The 25,226-nt window shown below is 43.9% G+C and overlaps 1 protein-coding gene across 1 annotated transcript; it reads left to right on the top strand.

Annotated features, from left to right (window-relative positions):
* Positions 1 to 4,816: 4,816 nt before the first annotated feature.
* LOC145391828 (carboxypeptidase E-like) lies at positions 4,817 to 25,161 on the top strand. The gene is made up of 14 exons (XM_080266316.1): positions 4,817 to 4,928; positions 6,391 to 6,545; positions 8,506 to 8,648; positions 8,742 to 8,908; positions 10,778 to 10,857; positions 11,280 to 11,460; positions 11,977 to 12,173; positions 12,410 to 12,565; positions 13,056 to 13,219; positions 13,630 to 13,766; positions 14,255 to 14,394; positions 15,307 to 15,448; positions 16,087 to 16,271; positions 24,997 to 25,161. The coding sequence occupies exons 1-14, from the start codon at positions 4,817 to 4,819 to the stop codon at positions 25,159 to 25,161; spliced, it is 2,124 nt and encodes a 707-aa protein (XP_080122442.1).
* The last annotated feature ends 65 nt before the right edge of the window (positions 25,162 to 25,226 follow it).

Raw genomic sequence — 25,226 nt, forward strand, 5'->3', positions numbered from 1 at the left:
GCTAGAAGCCCATATGACTGTTCCCTCTAAGATGAAGAAACAAAAAAAAAAAGAAAGAAAGAAAGAAAGCCATATTGAAGGTCATTCATTTTGAGATGTCTGGACAATAATTTCAATCAATAACAAACAACAGAAAAGGAAAAAAAATTACTCTCCCTTTTGTTTAGTTTGGTAACTGCATCACCTCAATAAATCAACCTTTTATTCGATACATTGAAAGTTGCTTAGTGGGCTCAGAGAGGTCGTAAGTTCAGGTTAACCAGGTCTGATATAGTGACGGTTTACTGTAAAGGAGTGAAAATCTCCGCCAAGTTAAAGTGAATGAACAACGGGTGGTCCAGTGGGTTAAAGCACTTCAGGTATAGCTAGCCTACATGGCCTTTATGGCTATAAGTCTTGGGGTGGTGTGGGTGTACTGCTCATATAAAGTTGCTCAGGAAGAAAAATGGTCACACTTGCCATAATTTCTGAAGAGTAAGCTAGCCCCTGGCCCTTACAGTCCTGATGGAGCAATAAAGAACTGGATAGTTACAGTATGCCATTATTACATTGCAGAACAGATCAGTACCATGGATTTGGTAGATTTCTGACACTGTGCTGATGAAACATTATAATATGGTAGCATGTGGAAGTAATAATTCTTACTTCATGTAAAAATGTCATTATTGGTTCAGTATTATGGATCTCACTCATCAACGCTTCTGGTTTTTGTTAGGAAAAGATTTTTTGCATTTCTTAGCTCAATGTTTACTGTTTGTTTTATAGAAATGGTAACCAACTCTGTGTAGCAACTGAAAATGTTAAATCTGCCATGTCTAATAGTTAATTCTAACTGCTGTATATTCAGTCTGATAATCCCTGGATACATGAGTTACAGGTATATTTATTTGCTTAGAATATATACAACAGCACTGTGCTATGTACAAGCTGCAGATAGATCCAGGAATTACCATTGTTGTCAAGTACTTTACACTGTGAAGGTTACATATGAGAGCTGGCTTCTCTTGGTGCCTTGAAGATTTGGTAATTTATTTTCTAGGGTGACCTTTAAGTACAGTACCAGTAACTCTATGCTGAGTGAAAAGGCAAATGGTTTCTTGTACCCCACATATCTACTGTGTTGGATATTGGATAGTAATCATGTAATGACGAGGATACCTGGTGGTCCAGGAGGATGAGGTGCTTCAGCTGGATGTGATCTATAAGAGCTTAAATCCGAGGGGTGGTTTGAGTTTACTGCTCACATAATGCCACTTAGGGATTTGCATCAGGTCACTCTCACCCTGGACTAAGTAGCCTAGCCCTGGGCACCTGTACTCCTGATGGAACAATAAAGGACTGGATGAAAGCCAGATAGAATGCAGCCGTCCCTCGAGATATGCATGCTCGAGATACAGTAGCCATCCTTATCCGTAGCTTTGGTATTCACAGCTTCGAGTATTCACAGTCAGCCATCATTATTAATGGCTTTGATATTCGCAGCTTTGAGTGTTCATGGACGACACTCAGCCAACCTTATTCGTGGCTTTGGTTTTCACAATGCTGAGTATTCATGGATTAGCAAACCATCACAAAATACATTAGTTTAACCCCTTCACTCCAATGATGTTCTGTTTTATTCTTGCTCACCTCTGATGATTCTGTTCAGTTTAGGATAGCCATGTAGAACTGGAGGGGGTAGAGACAGCCTTCATTAACTTCTTTTGTACTAATAACCTACACAAGATAAGCAAAATGCCTGGTAGGGCTGCAGGAGGGAGACTGAAAAACACTTGGGATGAGGTCATACAATGTGACCTCAGGGACAAGGGAGTGAATGGAGGGGCTGCTAAAAATCAAACAGCATGGAAAGCTGCCATTAGGCAACCAAGGCGAACGTATGCAAGCATGTTGGGGCCTTAACAAAATGAAACATCATCAAATTGAATAGTTAATATGTAATTTGGGATGATTTAACAACCTGTAGCTATTACCAAGCAGCTCAAAATACAAGGACATTTTAAATAAGTAGAATTTAGTGTCAGATGATCTTTTTGGAACTGCAAATGGCTTTTAGGCAATCACACAGTTACATTATGAGTGCAGGGGCTTTTTTTTTTTTTTTTTCTGTGAGTGGGTGGGGTGGACAAAAAATGCAGTGTTCATGGATTTCTCAAAATCATGTCCCCAAACCTTTGTGAATATGGAAGGCCAAATGCCTTTTCCTGATACACATTCTATTCAACTGTGATCCACATTCAAACATGGTGCTATCCCCATGTAGCCTACACAGACTGAGCTTGGCAGAAAAATTCTAAGACGTAGTGGGTGTCATGGTAGTTGTGGTGTTCAAGGTGATGGTAGTTTATGCTGTGGTAGTGACAGAAGTGGTTGTAGTGGTAGTGATGGTAACTGTAACAGTCACAGCTGTAGAAGTGGTAGTGATGGTAGTTACCATACAGTAGTGATAGTGATGATAGGTGTACCAGTCATAGTGACAGTTGCTGTCACTACAGTATTTGCTTTAACACTATTTAGTGTAATGTAATTGTACTTGTCTTTCATCTGGTTTAGGGTGTGGTGCCTCTCTGTATTAAGGTAGGCTATGTCTTTAGAAAGCACAGAATGCATATCAGTAGGCAAGCTGGGACTGTATATGGTTTTTTGTGGGAAAGTGGGGGTCAGGTTCATGATTAACATATAGGCCTAAGCTTCGTTATCCGTGATAAAGATGAGAAAGACACGGTTTGTAGATATAGGGCATGCCAGGTTAACCAATTCACACTGGTGGTGTACTTTTCATTATATTCTTGCTGATACTAGACTATTAGGCTATTCAAAACTTTTTAACAGGGGAGGTTAGACATGACTTCATTCCCACTTCAGTACTGTGGCACACTCTTAAGCACAATGGAATTATCCGAATACAACAAGAACTAAACAGAAAAAGCCATTGGACTGAAAAGATTAATGTATTACCTGCGTATATCGGGGGACTACTGTAGATAAACAGCATATGACCTTACACACACAAATACAGCTATGGTAGAGTAGTTGTTATACCCTGTGCATGTAGAATACAGTAGGCTATGTAACTTATAGTGTAGGCCTATTTGGATGTCTGCAATTGTGGTCAGTGTTACATATGGAGGGTGGGCTGTATATTGCACCCTCTTGACTTGCCTGGAGGTTTTTGGAATGGCTCAGTTTGCTGGTGTGGTGAGTGCAGACATTATTAATCAACCATGCAAGCAGTGGATGTATAAAAGCGGACACTACAAAGCAGGAAAAGGGCCATGAAAGCAGGAAAATGATGCAGGGGAGGTACTGACAACATACTATAAAGCATGAAAAGGATCAGACACTGTCAAGCATATGGGATGGAGAAAATGATGCAAGATAGACACTAAAAAAGCAGACAATTTAAAACAAGATAAGGGTTATGGAAAGAAGAAAATGATGCCTGTTAGCCATTAAAACCTTACTGCTGATTAAGCCATATCTGTAAGTCATGAGAATTCTCCAGCTACATCAAAGGGTGTGTAATATATGATCCATCCCATATATACAGTTTCCAAGTTTCATTATGGCTTTTTCTAAATGGCAAATCCACATGGATATAACATTATTAAAACTATTACAGTATGTGTGTTCTTTCACTTCCCAAACTAGGCAATCATTGATCATGCAGTCCTTGTTTGTAAGATGGGATATGAAATAGTTTTTGTTGTTGGGGTCCCAGGCTCATCCGAAATGTGAACCTGGTTGACTTGAGGTTTAAGCTGCCCTTCCCCTACAGTCCACTATCCTCCTTTCAGGGGATAGGGAATTAGCTGAGGGACATTTGTAAAACCTGACAGTGGAACCACCTGGTGTGGCATCACATAAAGTCTTCAGCACCATGTACAAAAATACAGTACAGTACCGTACTATAGCTTTTCACATACAAATGGTTCTATAACCTGGGAAAGCTGACAAACCGGGTTTACTAGATATATAAGACCAGTGCCGCATACACTCTGCTATGGCTCACCTCCCCACCTACCTATTTTCCCCCCTCCATACAAAGTGTGTTAGGGATGTAACGCTGTATGGCAGTAAGACCTACGCAGTAAAGGAAGAGGATACCATATTCATAGGCTCAAATGTGCAAAAATGACAATGCTTAGATGGATGTGTAATGCGTCCTTGAATACAAGGCCTGGGGGGGCTAAGGCTGTGAATGAAGAGCTGAGAGGATGGAACTTGAATGCACTGGGGTTGTGACAAGGAGAGGTAGACTGAGATGGTTTGGGCATGCTGAGAGAATGAGGATGACAGTTGGGTGCAGAAGGTGAGAAATGTGAACATTGGAGTAGGACTGCGAGGCAGAACAAAAAAAAAAGATCTGGGATGAGGCCAAAGAGTGTGATCTCTGGGATAACACACTGAGTAGGGAGGCTGCCTGAGATAAAGCAATGGGGAGAGCCGCCATTAGGTGACCAAGGCTGACACATGCAGGTACATTGGAACCTTTATCTACAATACGATCTGTTCTTCCCTCAAGGAACGATTTGCCACTACAGACTTTTGTCTCTTCATGGAGCTGTTTTAATGCCATGTACCTACTTTCTCCTTAGGATCTATTATCCCTCATGAACCTGTCTTTTCCCTCCAAGGACCTATTTTCAATCTTGGACACTTTCTTAATGGACCAACTTTTCCCATGGAGAAACACCAAATCCCAGTATGAACCTACATTCTCTCACACCTAGCCTATTTCTCCCATGGAACTATATGCATCCAATAAATGTATACTTCCACTTGGGCCCATTTCCCCATGAACTTATTTGCCAACATGGACTTATTTAAATCACGACACTACAGCATTTACTTCAAGGACCTAATCCCCAATGGATTATTTTCCCACATCCACCCACCCAACCACCAATTTGCCAAGCCTACCCACAGTAACCCATTCACCCATTAATTTCAGTCTGTAACACACACACACACACACACACACACACACACACACACACACACAATAATTACCTAAAAAATACAGGAATATCAGAATTTCCTCTCTCTCTCTCTCTCTCTCTCTCTCTCTCTCTCTCTCTGTCACACACACACACACACACACACACACAGATTTAGTGGCACTGAAAAGCACATTTTAACAATCGGGATAGCCTACTTTGACTTCTTAACGTGTACTTGCTCTTGTCCTGTAGTGCTATCCATCCTGCCAAATGTTGCACCGTTTACTACTACAGACAATAAATGTACAAAATATACCTTACTAACTCCTCATATTCAGCACCTATAACATCTAATCATACAAACCAAAAACACTGGTTAAAAAAGGAAAAGAACACGGCAAAAAAAGAGAGGCTGTAATGTAAATGCAGATCATAATGTCTACCAAAAACTACTGCGGTGTACTTACCATCAGTTGGGTGCTTCTTGGCCTTCCTTGACGCCTTGGGGACTCCTTGGAGCTTCATCAGACAGGTGGGAAACGAATCACTGCTGTTCCAGAGCATCTGAGGAGGCTCGCCATCTTCTCCATGTCTCCTCCATTGCTGTGTTAATCTTGGACAGGGAGCTGGGGTCGCACGTCCTCTTTATGATCAACTCTCTATCCGGCTGAGGTTAAGGGAACGGCACAGATATGACTGGTCGGCTTCAATGACGTTATTCATACGTCCCTTAACTCCTTATCCCCCACAAAGGTGATGGTGGGTTGCAAGAGGTAGTGAACTTCAGCCTGTCGTCCAATGGGTTCATTTTTCTGATGAACCTGGGGCCACATGAACAATCACAAACTGGCTGTGTGGCATGGGGCTCCGTCCTGCATAAAAACTCAGAGAGAAACCCTATCTATAGCCAGACGCCACAAACAATCGCCTGCATATCGCCTGCACATAGCCTACCAGTAAGCATTTTCCCCACTTGTCCCCTTAAAAATAGATTCATCACTCCACAGCACACTAGAAGAATTACCCTTACTTCACACACTACATATCACTGCAAAATTGACTCAGTGTTTCCCTGGATAGCGCTTGACGCTGGCTTTTCACTCCTACAGCTCCGATACCCAAGCCGCAACCTCCCGCTGGCTTTCACGGCCATGTTTCCAGACACTTGGCTATTTTCTGTCACTCCCGTGCTTTTACTGCTGGTTTAGCACTCATATTTCCCTCTATCCCTGTATGAGTCCGTGCGGAGGCCTTAAACAAATAGGCGTCTCTGCTTGGGTATTTTCACACCACCGGCATTTTGAAATATCTTCGCAAAGTTGGGCACTGAACGTGCACACAACAATTTTCGTTTCTGATGCCCAGCTTGATGTTGTCCAGTGGCGTGGGCAATTATATCAGGTGTAAGAGCCTTTCTCTTAAGCACGATAAGTCCACAATGCTCCAGAAAGCTATACAAACTACGGGAGAAGGAGCACCGCAGAGAACGCAATATCCCACCTCCTTGTCCATGCCGTTGCTGATTGGTTCGACGCGTCCAGCGTCCTCACCATCTTCAGCGTGCCCAAGTCATGTGACCATCAGGCTGCAAAACGCGGCCCGGTAAAATTAAAATCTTTTTTCACTGCAGCCTTTCTCCATTTCATTGCATTTATTCGTGACTACGTTTGTCCTTTTGCAGCTAACTTGCCGTAGCTCAGTGGCAGTATGAGTGTATGGCTCAGCTTCCTTTTCATAGCATTTGTTCGTGACTGGCGTCATATTCTAGTGTTAATCACTTGATACTGCATTGCGTTCAAGGTGGAGAGATGTAAGTTTTGCGCCTGTATTTCTCTGATCTTAACGTGGCCCATTCTTTTTTTTTTTTCCTTTGGCAGTTAATTTCACGTAGTACAGTGACAGAATAAGACAATACTACTGCTCTCTATCCTTTTTGTAGCACTGCTTCCTGACAGGCACCATGTTCTAAAGTTAATCTATTGTTACATCTGAACGCTGATAATAGAAACGGTAATTTCAGGTCAAGCTGGAATAAAAAGAGTATAGCAATTGTAGGTAACAGTATTTCGCTTCAGTGTGGATGGATATAACTAAGGGTATGTCTTCCTTCCAGTTTGAAAAGTTCCCTAAGCTAAGTAGTAGTAGTTGTAGTTGTAGATGTTATATTAGCAGTTGTGGTGATGGTAGTAGTAGTAGTAGTAGTAGTTGTTGTTGTAGCAGTGGTGGTGGTGGTGGTGGTAGCAGTGGTTGTAGTAGCAGTAGCAGCTCCAAGTTCATCTGGATGTGAGCCCGGTGAACTACAGGCTCAAACTGTCCTTCTCTTACAGATCACCATCCTCCTTTTGGGGGATAGGGAGGGAGTTGAGGGACGTTTGTATAACTGGGCAGTGGAGCCGCCCAGTTACATTGGTGCCATCACGTGAAGGCGTCAGAATGATATATAACAACAGTTTCACATACCAGTATGTTATTACACCCGCGCACACGAAGAGAGAATGGGGTAATGTGTGGTATGACAGGTTTGGTGTGGCAGGTGTGGTGTGACAGGTGTGGTGTGACAGGTATAGTGGGAGAGGTGTGGTGTGGCAGGTATAGTGGGAGAGTGTGGTATGACAGGTGTGGTGTGGCAGGTATAGTGTGATAGGTGTGGTGTGGCAGGTATAGTGGGAGAGGTGTGGTGTGGCAGGTATAGTGGGAGAGTGTGGTATGACAGGTGTGGTGTGGCAGGTATAGTGTGACAGGTGTGGTGTGGCAGGTATAGTGTGACAGGTGTGGTGTGGCAGGTATAGTGTGACAGGTGTGGTGTGGCAGGTATAGTGGGAGAGTGTGGTATGACAGGTGTGGTGTGGCAGGTATAGTGTGACAGGTGTGGTGTGGCAGGTATAGTGTGACAGGTGTGGTGTGGCAGGTATAGTGGGAGAGGTGTGGTGTGGCAGGTATAGTGGGAGAGTGTGGTATGACAGGTGTGGTGTGACAGGTATAGTGTGACAGGTGTGGTGTGGCAGGTATAGTGTGACAGGTGTGGTGTGACAGGTATAGTGTGACAGGTGTGGTGTGACAGGTATAGTGGGAGAGTGTGGTGTGACAGGTATAGTGTGACAGGTGTGGTGTGACAGGTATAGTGTGACAGGTGTGGTATGGCAGGTATAGTGTGACAGGTGTGGTGTGGCAGGTATAGTGTGACAGGTGTGGTGTGACAGGTATAGTGTGACAGGTGTGGTGTGGCAGGTATAGTGTGACAGGTGTGGTGTGACAGGTATAGTGTGACAGGTGTGGTGTGGCAGGTATAGTGTGACAGGTGTGGTGTGGCAGGTATAGTGTGACAGGTGTGGTGTGACAGGTATAGTGTGACAGGTGTGGTGTGGCAGGTATAGTGTGACAGGTGTGGTGTGGCAGGTATAGTGGGAGAGGTGTGGTGTGGCAGGTATAGTGGGAGAGTGTGGTATGACAGGTGTGGTGTGGCAGGTATAGTGGGAGAGGTGTGGTGTGGCAGGTATAGTGGGAGAGTGTGGTATGACAGGTGTGGTGTGACAGGTATGATATGACAGATATGGCTTGACAGATCTGGGCTGACAGGTGTGGTGTGACAAGTGTGGTTGGACAGGTGCGATGCGACAAGCGTGGTATGACAGGTGTGGTCGGACAGATGTGTTGTGGCAGATGTGGTGGGACAGGTGTGGTGGGACAACAGGCGTGTTGTGACAGGTGTGTTGTGACAGGTGTGGTGGGACAACAGGTGTGTTGTGAGAGGTGTGGTGGGACAACAGGTGTGTTGTGACAGGTGTGGTGGGACAACAGGTGTGTTGTGACAGGTGTGGTGGGACAACAGGCGTGTTGTGACAGGTGTGGTGGGACAACAGGTGTGGTGGGACAACAGGCGTGTTGTGACAGGTGTGGTGGGACAACAGGCGTGTTGTTACAGGTGTGGTGGGACAACAGGTGTGGTGTGACAGGTGTGGTGACAGGTGTGGTGTGACAGGTGTAGTGGGAACGATATTAAGTCTGTTATTATTGGTGTTATAATCATCACTGCGTTATTCGTTATTGTTTTTATTATCTTGTGATATTTTTGTCATTTCTCCTGTGACCACGAATCGGTTAGTTGTTTTGTTAAATAATGTTATAAGGCAGTGTTGTTATTGACATTTATTTTGTTATTGTCGTTATTATTGTGTTACTTGTTATTTTTGTTATATTGGGGAGTTATTTTTATCATTTCTTCTACGGTCCCAAGTCAGTTAGTTGCTTCCATAAATAATGCCATCAAGTTGGCTGCTATTACTGTGTCATTCATCGCCTTCATTCAGTTCGCTGCCCCTACGTCATCGTGACGTCATACACGCCCACATCGTTGTCATGGCAGCGGCTGAGATCAATAGTGCCAGAGTTTGTCAGTATTGTCCCATTTTCCTTATATTTTCGATACGCCATCATAATCATCATCATTATCTGTGAAATTATAGTGTGAGAGAGACACATTATATAGTTTTCCCCTCTTTTACTTAATTTACAGATGATTTCTCGAAAACTGCGCGTGCGTGTTTGCATATTGTCTTCCTTTCCCGTATATAATAAATCTCCTTTGTTATATCCATCATTATCTCTGAAAGCTTGTTGAAAGGTGAAGTAGATTATATAGTTTACCAATATACTTTTCCCATCATGCAGATGATATTTGAAAACTGCGCGTGCGTGAGTGAATGTGTGTGTGAGTGTGGTGGAGTGTTGGGTCGTGCAATAACTAGCCTCTGCTCTCCACAAGCTGTCAGGTATGCTACTGTAGTCCTCTCCAGCCTTTCTAACTCCAGTTCTAACTCCGTACACATCAGAGCCGAATTTCAAGCCCTCAGAACCACATTACAGTGGCAAAACGTGAGAGGAAGTGAGAGTAAAAAGGAAGAGGTGGGAGGGTGCGTTTTTTTGCAACTGTTCTAGGGGGACTGTTAACTCCAATGATATTATTTCTACTTCATACGGATTTTTAGGTTTAATTACTAACTAGATTCAATAAGTGTGGCTCTGAATAAAGACGCATTACATTGAGATACCTGTTTGATTTTGTGTTATCGTGTTTGCTAAAGGTAATCTCTGTCTCCCCAGCATCTTTCCCTCTAGTACCATATGCTAATGACTCCGAGCCATATTTTTTTCATTCCTTTCAGATCTGTGGGATTAATTAGTGACTATATTAATCAACATTAGCTCTAAATAAAGCCGATTTGAACTGTAACACCCCTTTTGTCTCTGCGTTACCATGTTTGCTATCTCTTCTCGCCTCTTCCCGCTCTTCCATATGTTAGTGCAGCCGTCCTCGCTCTCGCCCTAGTGCCTCTTATCAACATTCCTCTCTTTGGCTACATATATTTAAGATTTCAATTTCCCTGTGTGCAGTTGACGAAATACGGGAGTTTATTGCACAGATGTTGCAATAATTTTCATTACCTGTGTCATTTTATCGACCTGTATGTAAATCTATGACATATTTAGGTATCTTTTTGGTCTGCATATCTCTCGTCTGATGTATGGATTAAGATTTGAATTTTTGTGTGTTATGGGTGTAGATACGGGAGTTTATTGAATCGATGAAGTATTGATATTCTTAAATGGTCCTTTTATTGGCCATCTTTACACAGAAATAATGTTCACGTAACTCTTGAGGTTATTTAAGATTTCAGTATTTATCTCCAAGACTTCACTCGTGTCATTGTTTTACCTATACCTCAATGAATGGATCCCCCCCCCCCTCTCTCTCTCTCTCTCTCTCTCTCTCTCTCTCTCTCTCTCTCAAATAAATGTATGAAAAGTGTAAATATTCATGTTTTCCCTTCACACAGAGCTAAAAATGATGACATGGGCAGCTGTGGTGGTGGTGGTGGCGGTGGTTGGAAGGGGTATGTCTTCATTAATTCCAGCGGTAAGTATTATTAGTTTTTAATGTTTTTATGTGAGGCAGACACCATAGATACTACCATGAACCTTACACACACACACACACACACACACACACACACACACACACACACACACCTGCATTATGAAGGAGAACTGACTCATACATGAATTTCTTCTTATACACACACACACACACACACACACACACACACACACACACACACACACACACACACACACACACACACACACACACACACACACACACACACACACACACACACACACACACTCACAGCAGTGCTGAAAACACTTGTGTGATGTTTGAAATACATAAGTTCCCAAAAAAAAGTGTGTGTGTGTGTGTGTGTGTGTGTGTGTGTGTGTGTGTGTACGTATCCATGTATGTATTCCTTTCCTGACCCATCCCAAACTTGCACACAGAACGACACCAACCAATTTGAATGGAAGCACCACAACAATGACGACCTGGAGGCTGAACTTCGCCGTGTGGTCGATAGGTGTGGTGAGGTAGCCCGCCTGTACGCCCTTAGTGAGCCCTCCGTCAGGAATGTGCCTCTCTGGGTGCTGGAGATGTCTGATAACCCGGGACAACATGAAATGCGTAAGTCAACCGTGCCTTCGTTGACGAGGGAATTCTCTTTAGTGGGTGGTAATTTAAGATTTTATTTCTTTCTTTTTCTTTTTTCGTTTTTCTTTTTTTTCTACTGTGGTGACTCAATACGAATTATGTATTTTGAGTGACGGAATCTTGAACACTGTTTTTATTCGACGAAAGGAAGTATCCCCCGAGCCTGGAGCAATGGGCCGCTACATCTCTCACCATCACGCTACCCTGGTGCAGACTCGAAATGTCAACCCTACGGTCGTGATGAGCGAGCACTACCACTGAGCTATTCTGGCCCCCTTTTATTCGACAGCAACTGAGAGATTAAGATTCTTTTTTAAATAACACAATATCTTAGAAATTATTTGCATTTTAATTAACTGTTCTGCATATTATCTTCTTCGTAACTGAGAGTAACTGAAATTCATCCCTTTTAATACAGTACCTTATGATCACAATACATAATTATGCCACGATACGTAATACCCTATTCTGTGATCTTATCCTCTGCAGTGGAGCCGGAATTTAAATACGTAGCGAACATGCACGGGAACGAGGTAGTAGGGCGGGAGCTGCTGCTGGGCCTTGCTGATCATCTGTGTGAGGGATGGCGTAAGGGTGACCAAGACATCCACAACCTATTGACATCCACCAGAATACACCTCCTGCCATCCATGAACCCTGATGGATGGCAACTGGCTACTGATACCGTAAGTGGAGTCTCTGTCTGTCTCTTCATGTATTTATCTATCTGCCTTTCTCCCTCTGTCTATCTATGTATCTATCTGTTTATCGTACAACCTCCCACCACCTCCCAGGATACACTCAGAACGTTTGACCTCGTACCCTTGAAAATATAGCAACAAAAACACAGAGGTTGAAAGTCCTACGAAGTCTCCCATGCCACCAAGACCCCTGCCCTTCATCCTACCCCATTTCTCCTCAGGGTGGACGCGCATACCTGACGGGCCGTATGAACAACAACAGCGTGGACCTGAACCGGGACTTCCCTGACCTGGACCGCATCATGTACAGCAACGAGGCCAGGCACGTACAACACAACAACCACCTCATGGAACAGCTCAGGCAGTTTAATCACCAGGTAAGAGGGGTTTAATTAGTCACCAGGTAGTTTAGTCACCAAGTAAGAGGGGTTTAATTAGTCACCAGATAGTTCAGTCACCAGGTAAGAGGGGTTTAATTAGTCACCAGGTAGTTGAGTCACCAGGTATACTAATTTAACCAGGTTTAATTATTTAGTTTACCTGTAGCACCTGTATGATTCTCTCCCTTATATCAGATGTTACACGTCACCAGCTCAACACCTCTCTCTGCGTAACACATGCCTGGATGCTATCTATTCCTTTAGGTCACGTCCACACCAAATGCTTGCTGGCGCGGACGGGTGCTAACGGAAGTTTGGCATCACTATAATCCATACAAGTGGACCCACTGGAAGCGTGCGGGTGCGGACGGTACCACTAAAAGTTATAGTGATTGATAACTCCCTCCCTCACACGCATACATTTGGTCTGGACGGGTCCTTAGACAGTGAAAGAGGAAACATATAAGAATTTCGTTCCTTTCTACAGCCCCAGCCAGAGACGTTGGCAATAATGAAGTGGATAATGAACACCCCCTTCGTGTTGTCTGCCAACTTCCACGGTGGGGACCTCGTTGCCAACTACCCCTACGACTCATCTCGCTCCGGCGCCTATCACGAGTATGCACACAGCCCAGACGACGAGACGTTCAGGTAAACTGGGTGGCTGGAAGTGTCTGGAGTGTCAAAATAAACCAATTAACAAATAATCTACGTGGAAATAGTTCAAGAAAGCTTCAAAATAAAATCATAAATAAATTACCTACGTTCATGTAAAATTTCATTCGTTTATTCAGTTATCTGTTTATTAATTGACTTGGTGCTGGAGAGGGACGCTTCATGTGGTGGCACTGGTATAGGAGGTACACAAACGTCCCTCTACTCCTTCCTGATCCCCTTGAAGCGAGGAGGATAGCTTGCAGGTGGAGGACAACTCTAGCCTGCAGTCCACTGAGTTCACGTTCACATGAGCCTCGGATTGCAGTTACTACTAATCTCTATATTTTTTCTTCCATTCATTCACATTGCAAGTACTACATATTTAAGAACTCTTTATCTCCCAGACATCTTGCAAGGGTATACGCCAGCAACCACCCACGTATGTCTGACCCCACTCGACCTCCCTGTGTTCCTGGAGACTACTCCTTTGGCCACGACGGCGGGGTGACCAACGGAGCGGCCTGGTATAGTGTGGAGGGAGGTGGGTTGCGTCAAATTAACTTAGGTTTGTTTTAAGTTAGCAAATGTGCCTCAATACCAAAACATTAATGAAGGATTCTGAGGTTTCCCCGCGATAAATGAGCAGTGTTATCTTTAAATACGTGACCAAACATCCATCTTTTCGAGCCAGGGTTTCCCTGCTAGATATGACTACGTTTCCTCCCTTTATGTGCTCATATTTGCAACGGTATTTTGGGGGACAGAAGGCATAACACAGGTATTGGAACGTGTGTACGCCTTTCCCTTTCTAGATTTTAGAATACTGTTATCTGCTACTTAGAAATTAACAAAACAAATCGGTACTCTAACTTCCCTTCTCTCATTCGTTCCTTCATCTATGCAAAATTTCAAATATCTTTCGTTTTAACACCCAGTAGGTAACGCTGGTGAGCTCTGACAAATATTTACTCACTTTCTCTTTTTCTCTCTGTCTCTCTCACACTCTATCTCACTTTCTGTCGCCCCCAGGCATGCAGGACTTCAATTACCTGTCTTCTAATGCCCTGGAGGTGACGCTGGAGGTGGGCTGTGACAAATACCCTCCTGCGTCTGCTCTGCCTAAGGAGTGGAAAGACAACAAGGAGGCCATGATGGAGTATTTGTGGCAGGTGAGGAAGTGTGTGCGTGTGTGTGTGTGTGTGTGTGTGTGTGTGTGTGTGTGTGTGTGTGTGTGTGTGTGTATCAATCTATCTAAACCATCATACAGTGAACATTTATTCATTTGCCCTCAAAATTATTGATATAAATGAGTGTGATTGTCTGAAGGTGGCTTTCCCTGTATGTATGTATGTATGTATGTACGTACGGTATGTATGTACGTATATATGTATTATAACTCGTAGTCTTCCTTAAGTATACTAGCCTTGCAGTATTATACGTCCACTACTATTTTCTGCATTAATCAGGACCTTAATCTTACCTGTATAACGAATGGTGTCTGGTGTTAAGGTGCATACAGGTGTTTTATATTACAGGTGCCTACAGGTGTTTTAATTTACAGGTGCATACAGGTGTTTTATTTTACAGGTGCATACAGGTGTTTTATTTTACAGGTGCATACAGGTGTTTTATTTTACAGGTGCATACAGATGTTTTATTTTACAGGTGCATACAGGTGTTTTATTTTACAGGTGCCTATAGGTGTTTTATTTTACAGGTGCATACAGGTGTTTTATTTTACAGGTGCCTACAGGTGTTTTATTTTACAGGTGCATACAGGTGTTTTATTTTACAGGTGCATACAGATGTTTTATTTTACAGGTGCATACAGATGTTTTATTTTACAGGTGCCTATAGGTGTTTTATTTTACAGGTGCCTATAGGTGTTTTATTTTACAGGTGCCTATAGGTGTTTTATTTTACAGGTGCCTATAGGTGTTTTATTTTACAGGTGCATACAGGTGTTTTATTTTACAGGTGCATACAGATGTTTTATTTTACAGGTGCCTACAGGTGTTTTATTTTACAGGTGCCTACAGGTGTTTTATTTTACAGGTGCCTACAGGTGCTTTAATTTACAGGTGCATACAGGTGTGAAGGGCGTGGTGCGGGACTCTCTCACAGGACAGGGCATCCCGGGGGCCACCATCCACGTCAAGAATGTCACCCGCATCAACGATACCCATGTTAGAGACGACCACCTCAACCATGACGTCACTTCAGGTGGGTATACGTCACTGCCTCAACCATGACGTCACTTCCGGTTAGTATACGTCACTTCCGGTTAGAATACGTCACTGCTTCAATCACAACGTCACTTCAGGTTAGCATACGTCACAGTAGAGCGTTTTTTCCAACGTGACTAAGATCTCTAACCATTTTCAGGCAACCAAGACGTAGAGTTCAAATTTATACGAAATCCAGTTCCGTCAGATGATAGCAGGCTCAGTCCTAGCAGGCCACAATGCTTCCAGGTAGAGGTGTGCTGTTCTAGTGGGTTTAGGCGCTCTGACCTCTTGATGATGATGATGATGATGATGATGATGACGATGATAAATAATAATAGTAGCAGTAGTAGTAGTTGTAGTAGCAGTAATAGTAGTAGTATACTAGTAGTAGCAGTAATAGTAGTAGTAATAGAAGTAGTAATAGCAGTAATAGTAGTAATAATAGCAGTAATAGTAGTAGTAGTAGCAGTAGTAGTAGTAGTAGTGAGAGTAGTAGTAGTAGTAGTAGCAGTAATAGTAGTAGTAGTAGCAGTAATGGTAGTAGTGGTAGTAGCAGTAGTAGTAGTAACGACGACGATGATAATGATGAGGATGATCATGACGACGACGATAGTGATGATGCTATTGTTGCAGTTCGCGATGGTGACTACTGGAGGCTACTGACGCCGGGGGACTACGAGATAACGACTACAGCAGAGGGCTACCTACCTCTCACACACACCGTCACCGTCACCAACCCCAGCCACTCAGAAGCCATTAGGAGAGACTTTGATCTTGCCCAAGCGCCCACACCAGCAGAACTACAGCAGAAAGCCATGGTGAGAGAGAGAGAGAGAGAGAGAGAGAGAGAGAGAGAGAGAGAGAGAGAGAGAGGGAGGGAGGGAGGGAAGAGGAGGGAGGTAGAGAGGAGGGAAGGGGAAGGGAGAGAGGGATTTAGGACGGTAAAAATTAAGGAAGAAGAAAAAAGTGAGTAGAGAAAAAGAGAAGGAAGAGAGAGAGAGAGAGAGAGAGAGAGAGAGAGAGAGAGAGAGAGAGAGAGAGAGAGAGAGAGAAAGGAGAAATAAAAAAAACAAATCTTAGTTAATGAGAAAGTCAAGTGTGTGTGTGTGTGTGTGTGTGTGTGTGTGTGTGTGTGTGTGTGTGTGTGTGTGTGTGTGTGACTAATAAAACAGGCCTTTATCTACTCACTATCTTTTTTATCTACTAATTACCCCACCATCTTAAAACTTAATTGCTCCGAGATTCTTTCTTAATTAAAAAGGGTATAATTAGTCTGTCTAATTACTGATGATGCTCGCTACTGTGTGTGTGTGTGTGTGTGTGTGTGTGTGTGTGTGTGTGTGTGTGTGAGAGAGAGAGAGAGAGGATGGAGGGATGGAGGGAGGGAGGGAGAGGGAGATGATGAAGAAGGAAGCAAAACTGAATAAAAACGAAGCAGAGGTGAAAAAGAGAGGGGGAGAGAGAGAGAAAAGCAGGGAGGTAGGGAAGAGGGAACGGAGGAAAGGAGAGAGAGGAGGGAGGGAGGGAAAATAGAGGGAAGGGAGGGAGAGAGGGAGGGAGGGAGGTGACAGGGAGTTCTCGACGTGTGTGGTCCAGGGGCAGCAACGTGGGTGGCCTGACTCCTCCCACCTGCTCGGACCACACACATCGGCTCTTACATTAGTCTAGTAGGGGAGGTCGGGCCATAGAACTACCCTCAAACACCCTAACTTTCCCCTAACTAATCCTTCTAACATCACCATCACTCCTTTAAGAATTTCTAGTCCTTACCATAACCTCAGAAACGGCGGGGGAGGAAGGTAAGTTTGAGTTGATGGATGGATGGTACAAGTGTCCTCCCCCTTCCGTTTGTGCCGAAAATGGACTCGCCCGTCATGTTCCCCAATGACGTCACATGTCAACAAAGATTCATTCATGGCGGACCGAGTGTTGCAGGGAGCCACAGGGATGCTCGCGTTGTGCTAATGTGTGCCCGGGTGAGATGTGACGAGCGAAAGGCAGTGGAGATTATCCCTGAGATTGAATTATCACGATTGTGGCCTCTTAGTACCTCCCCTTTAGCGATTAACTCTTGCACATTGGTCTTTAATATTCCTGAGTTATGTCCTCTTCACTTGCGATTTATTTTTGCACAATACGCTTCATTATTCTGGCGATTGTTAACCTTTTCCTCAGCGATTTATTTTTGCACGTTATGCCTTGATATTCTCGTAGTGGTTGTGGCTTCGCAGCATCTCTCCTTCAGCGATTTATTTTGGCACATAACGCCTTAATATTCTCGAGTTCTGGTTGTTCAAGCCTCGTTAACACCTCTTCTTTCGCGATTTATTTTGCATACTACACCTTAACATTCTCGTGAACGTTGTAATATTGACTCATTTTACGTAGGTCCGTATTCTCGTCAGTTGAGGAAGCTCCCTAACACCATTTCCTAAGCGATTCATTTTGCTTATTACGCCCTACTGCCCTATCCTCTGTTACATAAGTCTAACATCACCATACTCTGCACAAGCAATTATGGGCTCGTAGCATATTCCCCGCAGCTATTTAATTTGTCTCTTACACATCAACATTTTCTCTAATTCATCGTTTTATTATCGACAGTTTGCATCAATAACACACGAAAGGATATTGAGGGATAACAGAATAAATCGCTAAGATAAAGGTGTTACGACATCAAACCACTTAGAATACGACCCAAAAAGTGCGCCAAAATAATCATACACGGTGACATTATTCTTTTACGTAATATTTGGATGTGGAGATCTACGCTGTTCACTTTATATATACTCCTTTCACTCTAACTTGGCCTAATAGTGCCATCTTGTGAATGCTGAGCTGTAAGAACATATTAGCGCCAGACTATGATGCTCGTCACGAAGAAGTGCTATAGAAAGGATGTAGAGCAGCAGCAACGTCTGGCTGCCACTGAGCTACATGAAATAAGTTGCAGATGGATGAAATTCTGGACCAACTGAGAGTGAGAAGAGTATAGGCGTAAAATTGCCATCTCCATCTTGAATACTGGGCAATAAGAAGAAGTTGACACTGGAACTGCCCCTAGTCACGAAGAAGTGCTGTGGAAAAGATGTGAGCCGTAGATTAACGCAAGAATGTGGTGCAAGTCATGAGGAAGTGCTGTGGAAAGGATGAAGAGCTGTAGATTAACACTAGAATGTGCTGCTAGTCATGAAGAAGTGCCGTGGAAAGGATGCAGAACCGTAGTACATGAATTACGTGAAATAAGCTGCAAAAAGACGCAAATCTGGATCATGTTAAGATGGAAGAACTATGGCGATATTTCCTTCATATTCAACGGTCCTACGAATAAATTTTTCATGCACACACACACACACACACACACACACACACACACACACACACACACTCAAAAATCACAAGTTCAGCCGATATTTGGGACACGGTAGCATATTCGAAAATGCTGCTAGTTTGGTTCCTTCTTCCTGGCATTAAAAAATAAAAAGAAAACATCGTGAGGTTAGAAATCAGATTGAAAATATAACTACTAATAAAGATATATATGCATAAATAAATAAACAGTTAAATAAAGTGCTGAATATACTGGTAGAACTATATAATTTATTTTTATCGCCGAATTACTGCGAGAAAGATAAATATCACGGGCGAGTCCATTTACATCTCTGGTGGGGGAGGGGGGTTTGGCATCTGGCACTCTTCCCCCATATACTTGACTATTATCAGCCTCTGCACGCCAATGACGCAATTCATATATTATTCTTGCTATCACCAGACGATTTTATTCAGCTTTGGAGAGGCTTTTCGAACTGGAGGGGTTAGATACAGCCTTAATTAATCCCTTCGCTACAAGAGGTCTCCCCCGAAAGCTGAATGAAATCGTCCAGAGGTAGCCAGAGTAATAGCAATGAAACGCGTCGTCGGAGTGAAGAGCTTAGTTCCTTCGTGGCTACAGATGTATATGGATATTTTATGCAGCCTAACACAATGACAATGGGATTGTGTGTGTGTGTGTGTGTGTGTGTGTGTGTAGGTTGTGTTTGCGTGTGGTGTGTGTATGTGCGTGTGTGTGTGTGTGTGTGTGTGTGTGTGTGTGTGTGTGTCTAGGTTGTGTTTGCGTGTGGTGTGTGTATGTGCGTGTGTGTGTGTGTGTGTGTGTGTTTGCGTGTGTGTGTGAAGTAGTCTAGCTCCGGCCCCCTACACTCTATGTTTGTGTGAAGTAGTCTAGCCCCGGCCCCCTACGCTTTGTGTGTGAAAAGTCTAGCCCCGGCCCCCTACGCTCTGTGTGTGTGTGTGTGTGTGTGTGTGTGTGTGTGTGTGTGTGTGTGTGTGAAATAGTCTAGCCCCGGCCCCCTACGCTCTTGTTGGGCAATAAACGAATGGGTAAATAAACGCTGGAGTATGTGGCAACACTCTATGTAACGCTGGAATATGTGTATGTATCGTTGGTGAACAAATAAGCGTGGCTGAAATCCAATGAATGATATTCAAAATAGTAAACACAAGCACGTGGTTAAAATTCAAATGGATGATATTTAAATTCGTAAACAAAACATCGCGGTTGACACCCAGATGAATGACAATTAAAATAGTAAACAGAAGCACGTGTTTAAATCTCAAAAGAATGAAATTTAACTTTGTAAACAAAAGCACGTGGTCCAAACTCAGATGGATGAAATTTAAAATAGTAAACAGAAGCACGTGATTCAGACACAGACGAATGACATTTAAGGGAGCGTCGTGACCGATTTAAAAGACTTTTGAATGAGATTAAATCGTAAGTTTGAATTACTTTAAAAGCTTGCTGGGTAAGTTAAAAGACGTTTGAATGAGTACTATGCTATTTAATATTGTATATAAACAAAACACACGTGGTTTGGAGTGACGCGTATGGATGAAAGTTAAAACGTGCAGGTTTCGCAGCACTTCCTCCTTAGCGATTTATTTTGTGCGTGGGAGGGAGGAAGGGAGAGAGGGAGGGAGAGGGAGAGGAAGGGATGGAGGGACAGAAGGGAAAAGGGGATTGGTAGAGGAAAGGGGAGGGAGGGGAGGTAGAGGGGAACGGGAGAGGGTGGGATAGATAGTGATAGGGGGATGAAGAGAGAAAGGAGTGATGATGATAGGGGAATGGGAAGGAAGAATGAGACGAAAGAAAAGGGAGAGGAGGAGAGGGGGAGAGGAGAAGGGAGAAAAAGGGAGGGAAGGAGAAGGGGAGAGGAGGGGGGAGAAATGGGGAGGGGAGGGAAGTAGTGAAGGGAAGAGGTGGGAGAGGAGGGTAGGGGAGTGAAGGAGAGGGGAAGTAAATTAGTCTAGTCAACAGATAGTCAAGATTTCCCCTCGGAACCTGCATCTCTCTCTCTCTCTCTCTCTCTCTCTCTCTCTCTCTCTCTCTCTCCCTTTCCTTTTTCTTACCCTTTTCCTTCCCTCCTCTCTCCTTCCTTTTTGTTCCCAGTCTATTTCTCTCTCCCTCCCCATTTTCTCTTCCCTCCACTCTACCCCCTTACCTCCCTTCCCCCTCCATTTTCCTCCTACCCCCCTGTCTCTCCCCATTCTCTCTCCTTCCCTCCACCCATCCCTCACCCCCCTCCCTCCATCCCTCCTTTCTCTCCCTGTTCCCTCCCTTCTTTCCCTGTTCCCTCCCTTCTCTTCGTGTCCTCCCTCCCCTCCCCCTACCCCGTGTGTGTGTGTGTGTGTGTGTGTGTGTGTGTGTGTGTGTGTGTGTGTGTGTGTGTGGTTGCTTCGTGGTGGTCTTTAACTACTGGGGTGGTCCATATGGGTGGTCGTAGTGATGGTAGTACAGTAGTAGTGGGTGGTCGTAGAAGTGACCTGGGTGGTCGCATTTGTGGTGTGGGTGGTCGTAGAAGCAGTTGTATGAATGATGGTTAGGTAGCGATGGTGTGGGTGGTAGTGTGGTAGATGGTAGTTATAAAGGCAGTGTTGGTGTATGTAGTAATGGTGGCTGTGTCTTATATGCATAGCCCCAGAGTTTTAAATAAATCTCGGTAGATCAAAGATGCGAGGCTCATAAGAAGCCACGAACACAAGCAAAACAAAACAAAACATTCCACTTTTACGAAAACAACCTTTGATTATTAACTAGAAACTATTATTGTCTTCGAATTTTTGGAATAACCTTATCGTGTGTCATTATATGTTTTCATGCATCAAAAGTCAAATTCAAAGGCCTAAATCAGTTCTTCCTGTCTTGTACTGTGATAAGCGTTCCCATCAGCATAACATGACTCCGAAAGACAGTAGCATATAACTCTTTGATCTGAGCCATTAATACCAGCACTATCAACTCTCTTTTATCAAAAAACGATGAAAATTTTGGTGACTGGCAGTGAAAGACTCAGGCATCCAATAATGTGCCTTATATGAATGGTAATACATTTTATAAGTACAGTACTCCAGTTTCTTCTATCAAACGTTACGATGACGAGTAAGAGGCTGGAGTAGATATTTGCTAGATTCGATCACTTATATATGTGTGGTCCTCAGAGAGCTGGTCTCTATGTATCACCTAAATATGCTTTAAGTGAAGTTCTAATATTTCTACTTATGATTAAATGTTCACGTTTTCTCATGCGTTTGGTAACTTAACGTGGAGGAGAGCTGCAGAGGCGACGTACCGACAGTGTAGCTTGACGCGTGTGGTTGTGCGTTGCTTAAATATTACTTGCTAAGAAATTGCGGTTTACCATCATTTGATTAGACAACTGGTCATCATACGTGCTTCATTGAGTCCGGTGGTCGTCAGGTGAACCAGGTGAGGTATATATATATTTTTTAACCTTTGTTCACAGAATTATGAACTTTTGAACACACCCCTGTTTTACTTGAGAAATATTTCACCTATTTCATTCACACTTTTAACCTAGAGGAGAATAACTGTCCTTTCACATTTCATTTCCCGTACCTTAGTGGCGGAATAAGACAGTACTACCGCACTTCGTTACTAGCACCATATTCAAATGTTAATTCCTTGGCTCGTATTCTCGTCGGCCAAGGAAGCACCCAAACACCTCTTCCTTAGCAACTTATTTTTGGATGTGGCTGGTTATTATCCTTTTGTACAGTATTTATGCAGGGTATGGCGATGTTGGAAGGGTTTATGAAATACTGAGGAGGACAGTAAGGTGTAATAAACAGAATTAATCGCTCAGGAAAAGATGTTTGGGAGAATACGGGCCTTTCTTATGGCTCCGCATTCACGATGGAAGGATGCCGAATTTACGCCAGTTTGATGTGAAAGGAGTATATGCAGAAATTGCCAGAAATCCTACACTCTCATCGTCATCCTTCCAGCACATTAAAATCTTCATCTACGACAGAATATTAATGGAAATTTATGAATAACATGAAGAGGACGGAAATTGGTCTCCCCCCCTGTGTGTGTGTGTGTGTGTGTGTGTGTGTGTGTGTGTGTGTGTGTGTAGGACGGAAATGGGTCTCTCCCCCCTGTGTGTGTGTGTGTGTGTGTGTGTGTGTGTGTGTGAAAGCCTTGAGTATGAGAGCTACGTGTTTGGCTGTGACGTGTGTTTGCCAATATCGATATACAGTGTTGTGTTTTGTGTGTGTTCTTGTGTATGCTAATTTCTTTTTCCTCTCTCTCTCTCTCTCTCTCTCTCAGCCTGGTAGTTGGGGATGGAAGTAGTCAGTGTCATAGTGGTAATGGATTAATTCCGGGGATGAGGGGGAGGTTTGTGGAGAGGGGGGATAGTGTTTTTGGTGGGTGTGGTCTGCAGGGGGCGATGAAAAGGTGATATTTCTGGCGCTGGATGGTCTGGGGGTCTAAGCTATGGAGGAAGGTCTGATGGGAGGTCTAAGGGAGGTATAGGTCTGGCTGGTCTTTGGGTCTAGATGGGAAGGATGGGTCTATGTGTGGTTGGCGTGGTGTTGGGTGGTCTGGGGGGGTCTAAGCTATGGAGGGTAGGTCTGATGGGTGGTCTGTAAGGGGGGCCTTGAGAAAGGGGGGATCTGTAGGGGTCTGTGGTAGAAGGTGGTGGTCTATATGGGGGGTAGGCGTTGTGCTGGGTGGTCTGAGGGGTCTTGTGTGTGTGTGTGTGTGTGTGCGTGTGTGTGTGTGTGCGTGTGTGTGTGTGCGTGTGGTGTATGGGTGGTGAGGGGGAATCAAAGGGGGAGGGGCAGATCTGATGGTGTGTGGTCTATGGGGGCTGGGGAGGGAGGGGTGGGTAGGCCTGATGGTGGTGGGTCTACAGGGGTGGTCTGGGCTATGGGAGAGGGGTAGGTCTGGAGGTGGGTGGTCTGTGGTGTGGTCTATGGGGTGGACTTCGGAACGACTACCGATTTTACTCACGATAGGGAAGTTTGTCCATAAGTTTATTCAAGATGGAAATAACTTGGAAATGAACAGTACTCTCTTCACCATAACTTGGCCCAGATTTTCCTCAATTTGTGTCTCTCACGTAGGTCAGTAGCAGAAAAAGATAATGCCACGGCCTTACATCCTTTTTTCATAGTACTTCGTGATTAGCATCGTGTCAAGGCTAATCTATTGGCTCTTGTAGGCCAAGTTTGAATGAAAGAAGTATAGGTGTTTATATATATATGTAGCCCGTATGAACCCTTTAGATTTCAAGTGTCTCCTTTAAACAGGAAATAAAGTTCATTAAAAATTAAGTACGGTATGAGAGAGAGAGAGAGAGAGAGAGAGAGAGAATTAAACATAGTGCCGCAATTTTGTCGTTAAGAATAAATGTCACTTAAGATACTCCCGTGATGAATGAGCGGGGTGGGATGGGTGGGTGGGGGGGGTAGGCCTGTAAGTGGGTGGTCCAAGTATCGTTGTGGGCGGGCTGGGAGGCATGTGGGTGGGCGCCGTGGGTGGTGGGGCATATTAAGAGAATTTCGGTGACTGGGTGGGTGGTAGGAGACTGTGGTAGGTGACAGAGTAGGGTAGGGTGGAGGGGCAGAGGGGTGGGCAGTAGGGATGAACACACACACACACACACTAACCAGCTTTGATGTGGGATGGAGTGACAACTAAGATACCAAATTAGAGATTACCTCTCTCTCTCCCTCTCTCTCTCTCTCTCTCTCTCTCTCTCTCTCTCTCACACACACACACACACACACACACAAACCAGCTTTCATGTGGGATGGAGTGACAAGTGACAACTATGATACCAAATTAGACATTACCTCTCTCTCTCTCTCTCTCTCTCTGCAAAAAACTGCATAAGAAGAAAGGTGATAAAGACGTAAGGAAATTCAGATTCCCAAACAGAGCAATTGATCAATGGAATGCACTACCGAATGAAATAGTGTGTGCCAAAACAATTCATAAATTTAAGGATAAGTACGATAAATACTGTTTAAGACACGGGACAGTACGAGCTTGACTCATTCCTGTAAAGATACAATTAGGTAAGAACAATTAGGTAAGAACACACACACACACATGGATCTTTGCCAGGTTGAAATAAACACCATATAGGATGCAGGAAAAGTTAACTGAGCTTGAAGCCGTTAGGAACCATTACCAAATTAAAACAAATGTACTATAATTTTAACTTATTGCAGGAAGAGGCTGGTGTGGGGGCGGCAGGAGGGGTTGCAACAAGAGGCGGTGACATGACGGACGATTACCAGTACCCGCAGAATGATGACGTCTCGCCCATTGATAGTATTCCCCTGGAGGAGGCCCTGCTGGGGAGACTCAGGGGCCTGGGCAGGTTTAGGTACTAGGCTTGGTGTATCTCAGAGCCAATGATGCAGTACAGTAAGTCCTTGTAAGTTGACCATTTTTGACA

The sequence above is a fragment of the Coenobita brevimanus genome, chromosome 20, assembly GCF_032717465.1.
Source record: "Coenobita brevimanus isolate Jiangsu-jjx chromosome 20, ASM3271746v2, whole genome shotgun sequence".
Classification (NCBI taxonomy): Eukaryota; Metazoa; Arthropoda; class Malacostraca; order Decapoda; family Coenobitidae; genus Coenobita; species Coenobita brevimanus.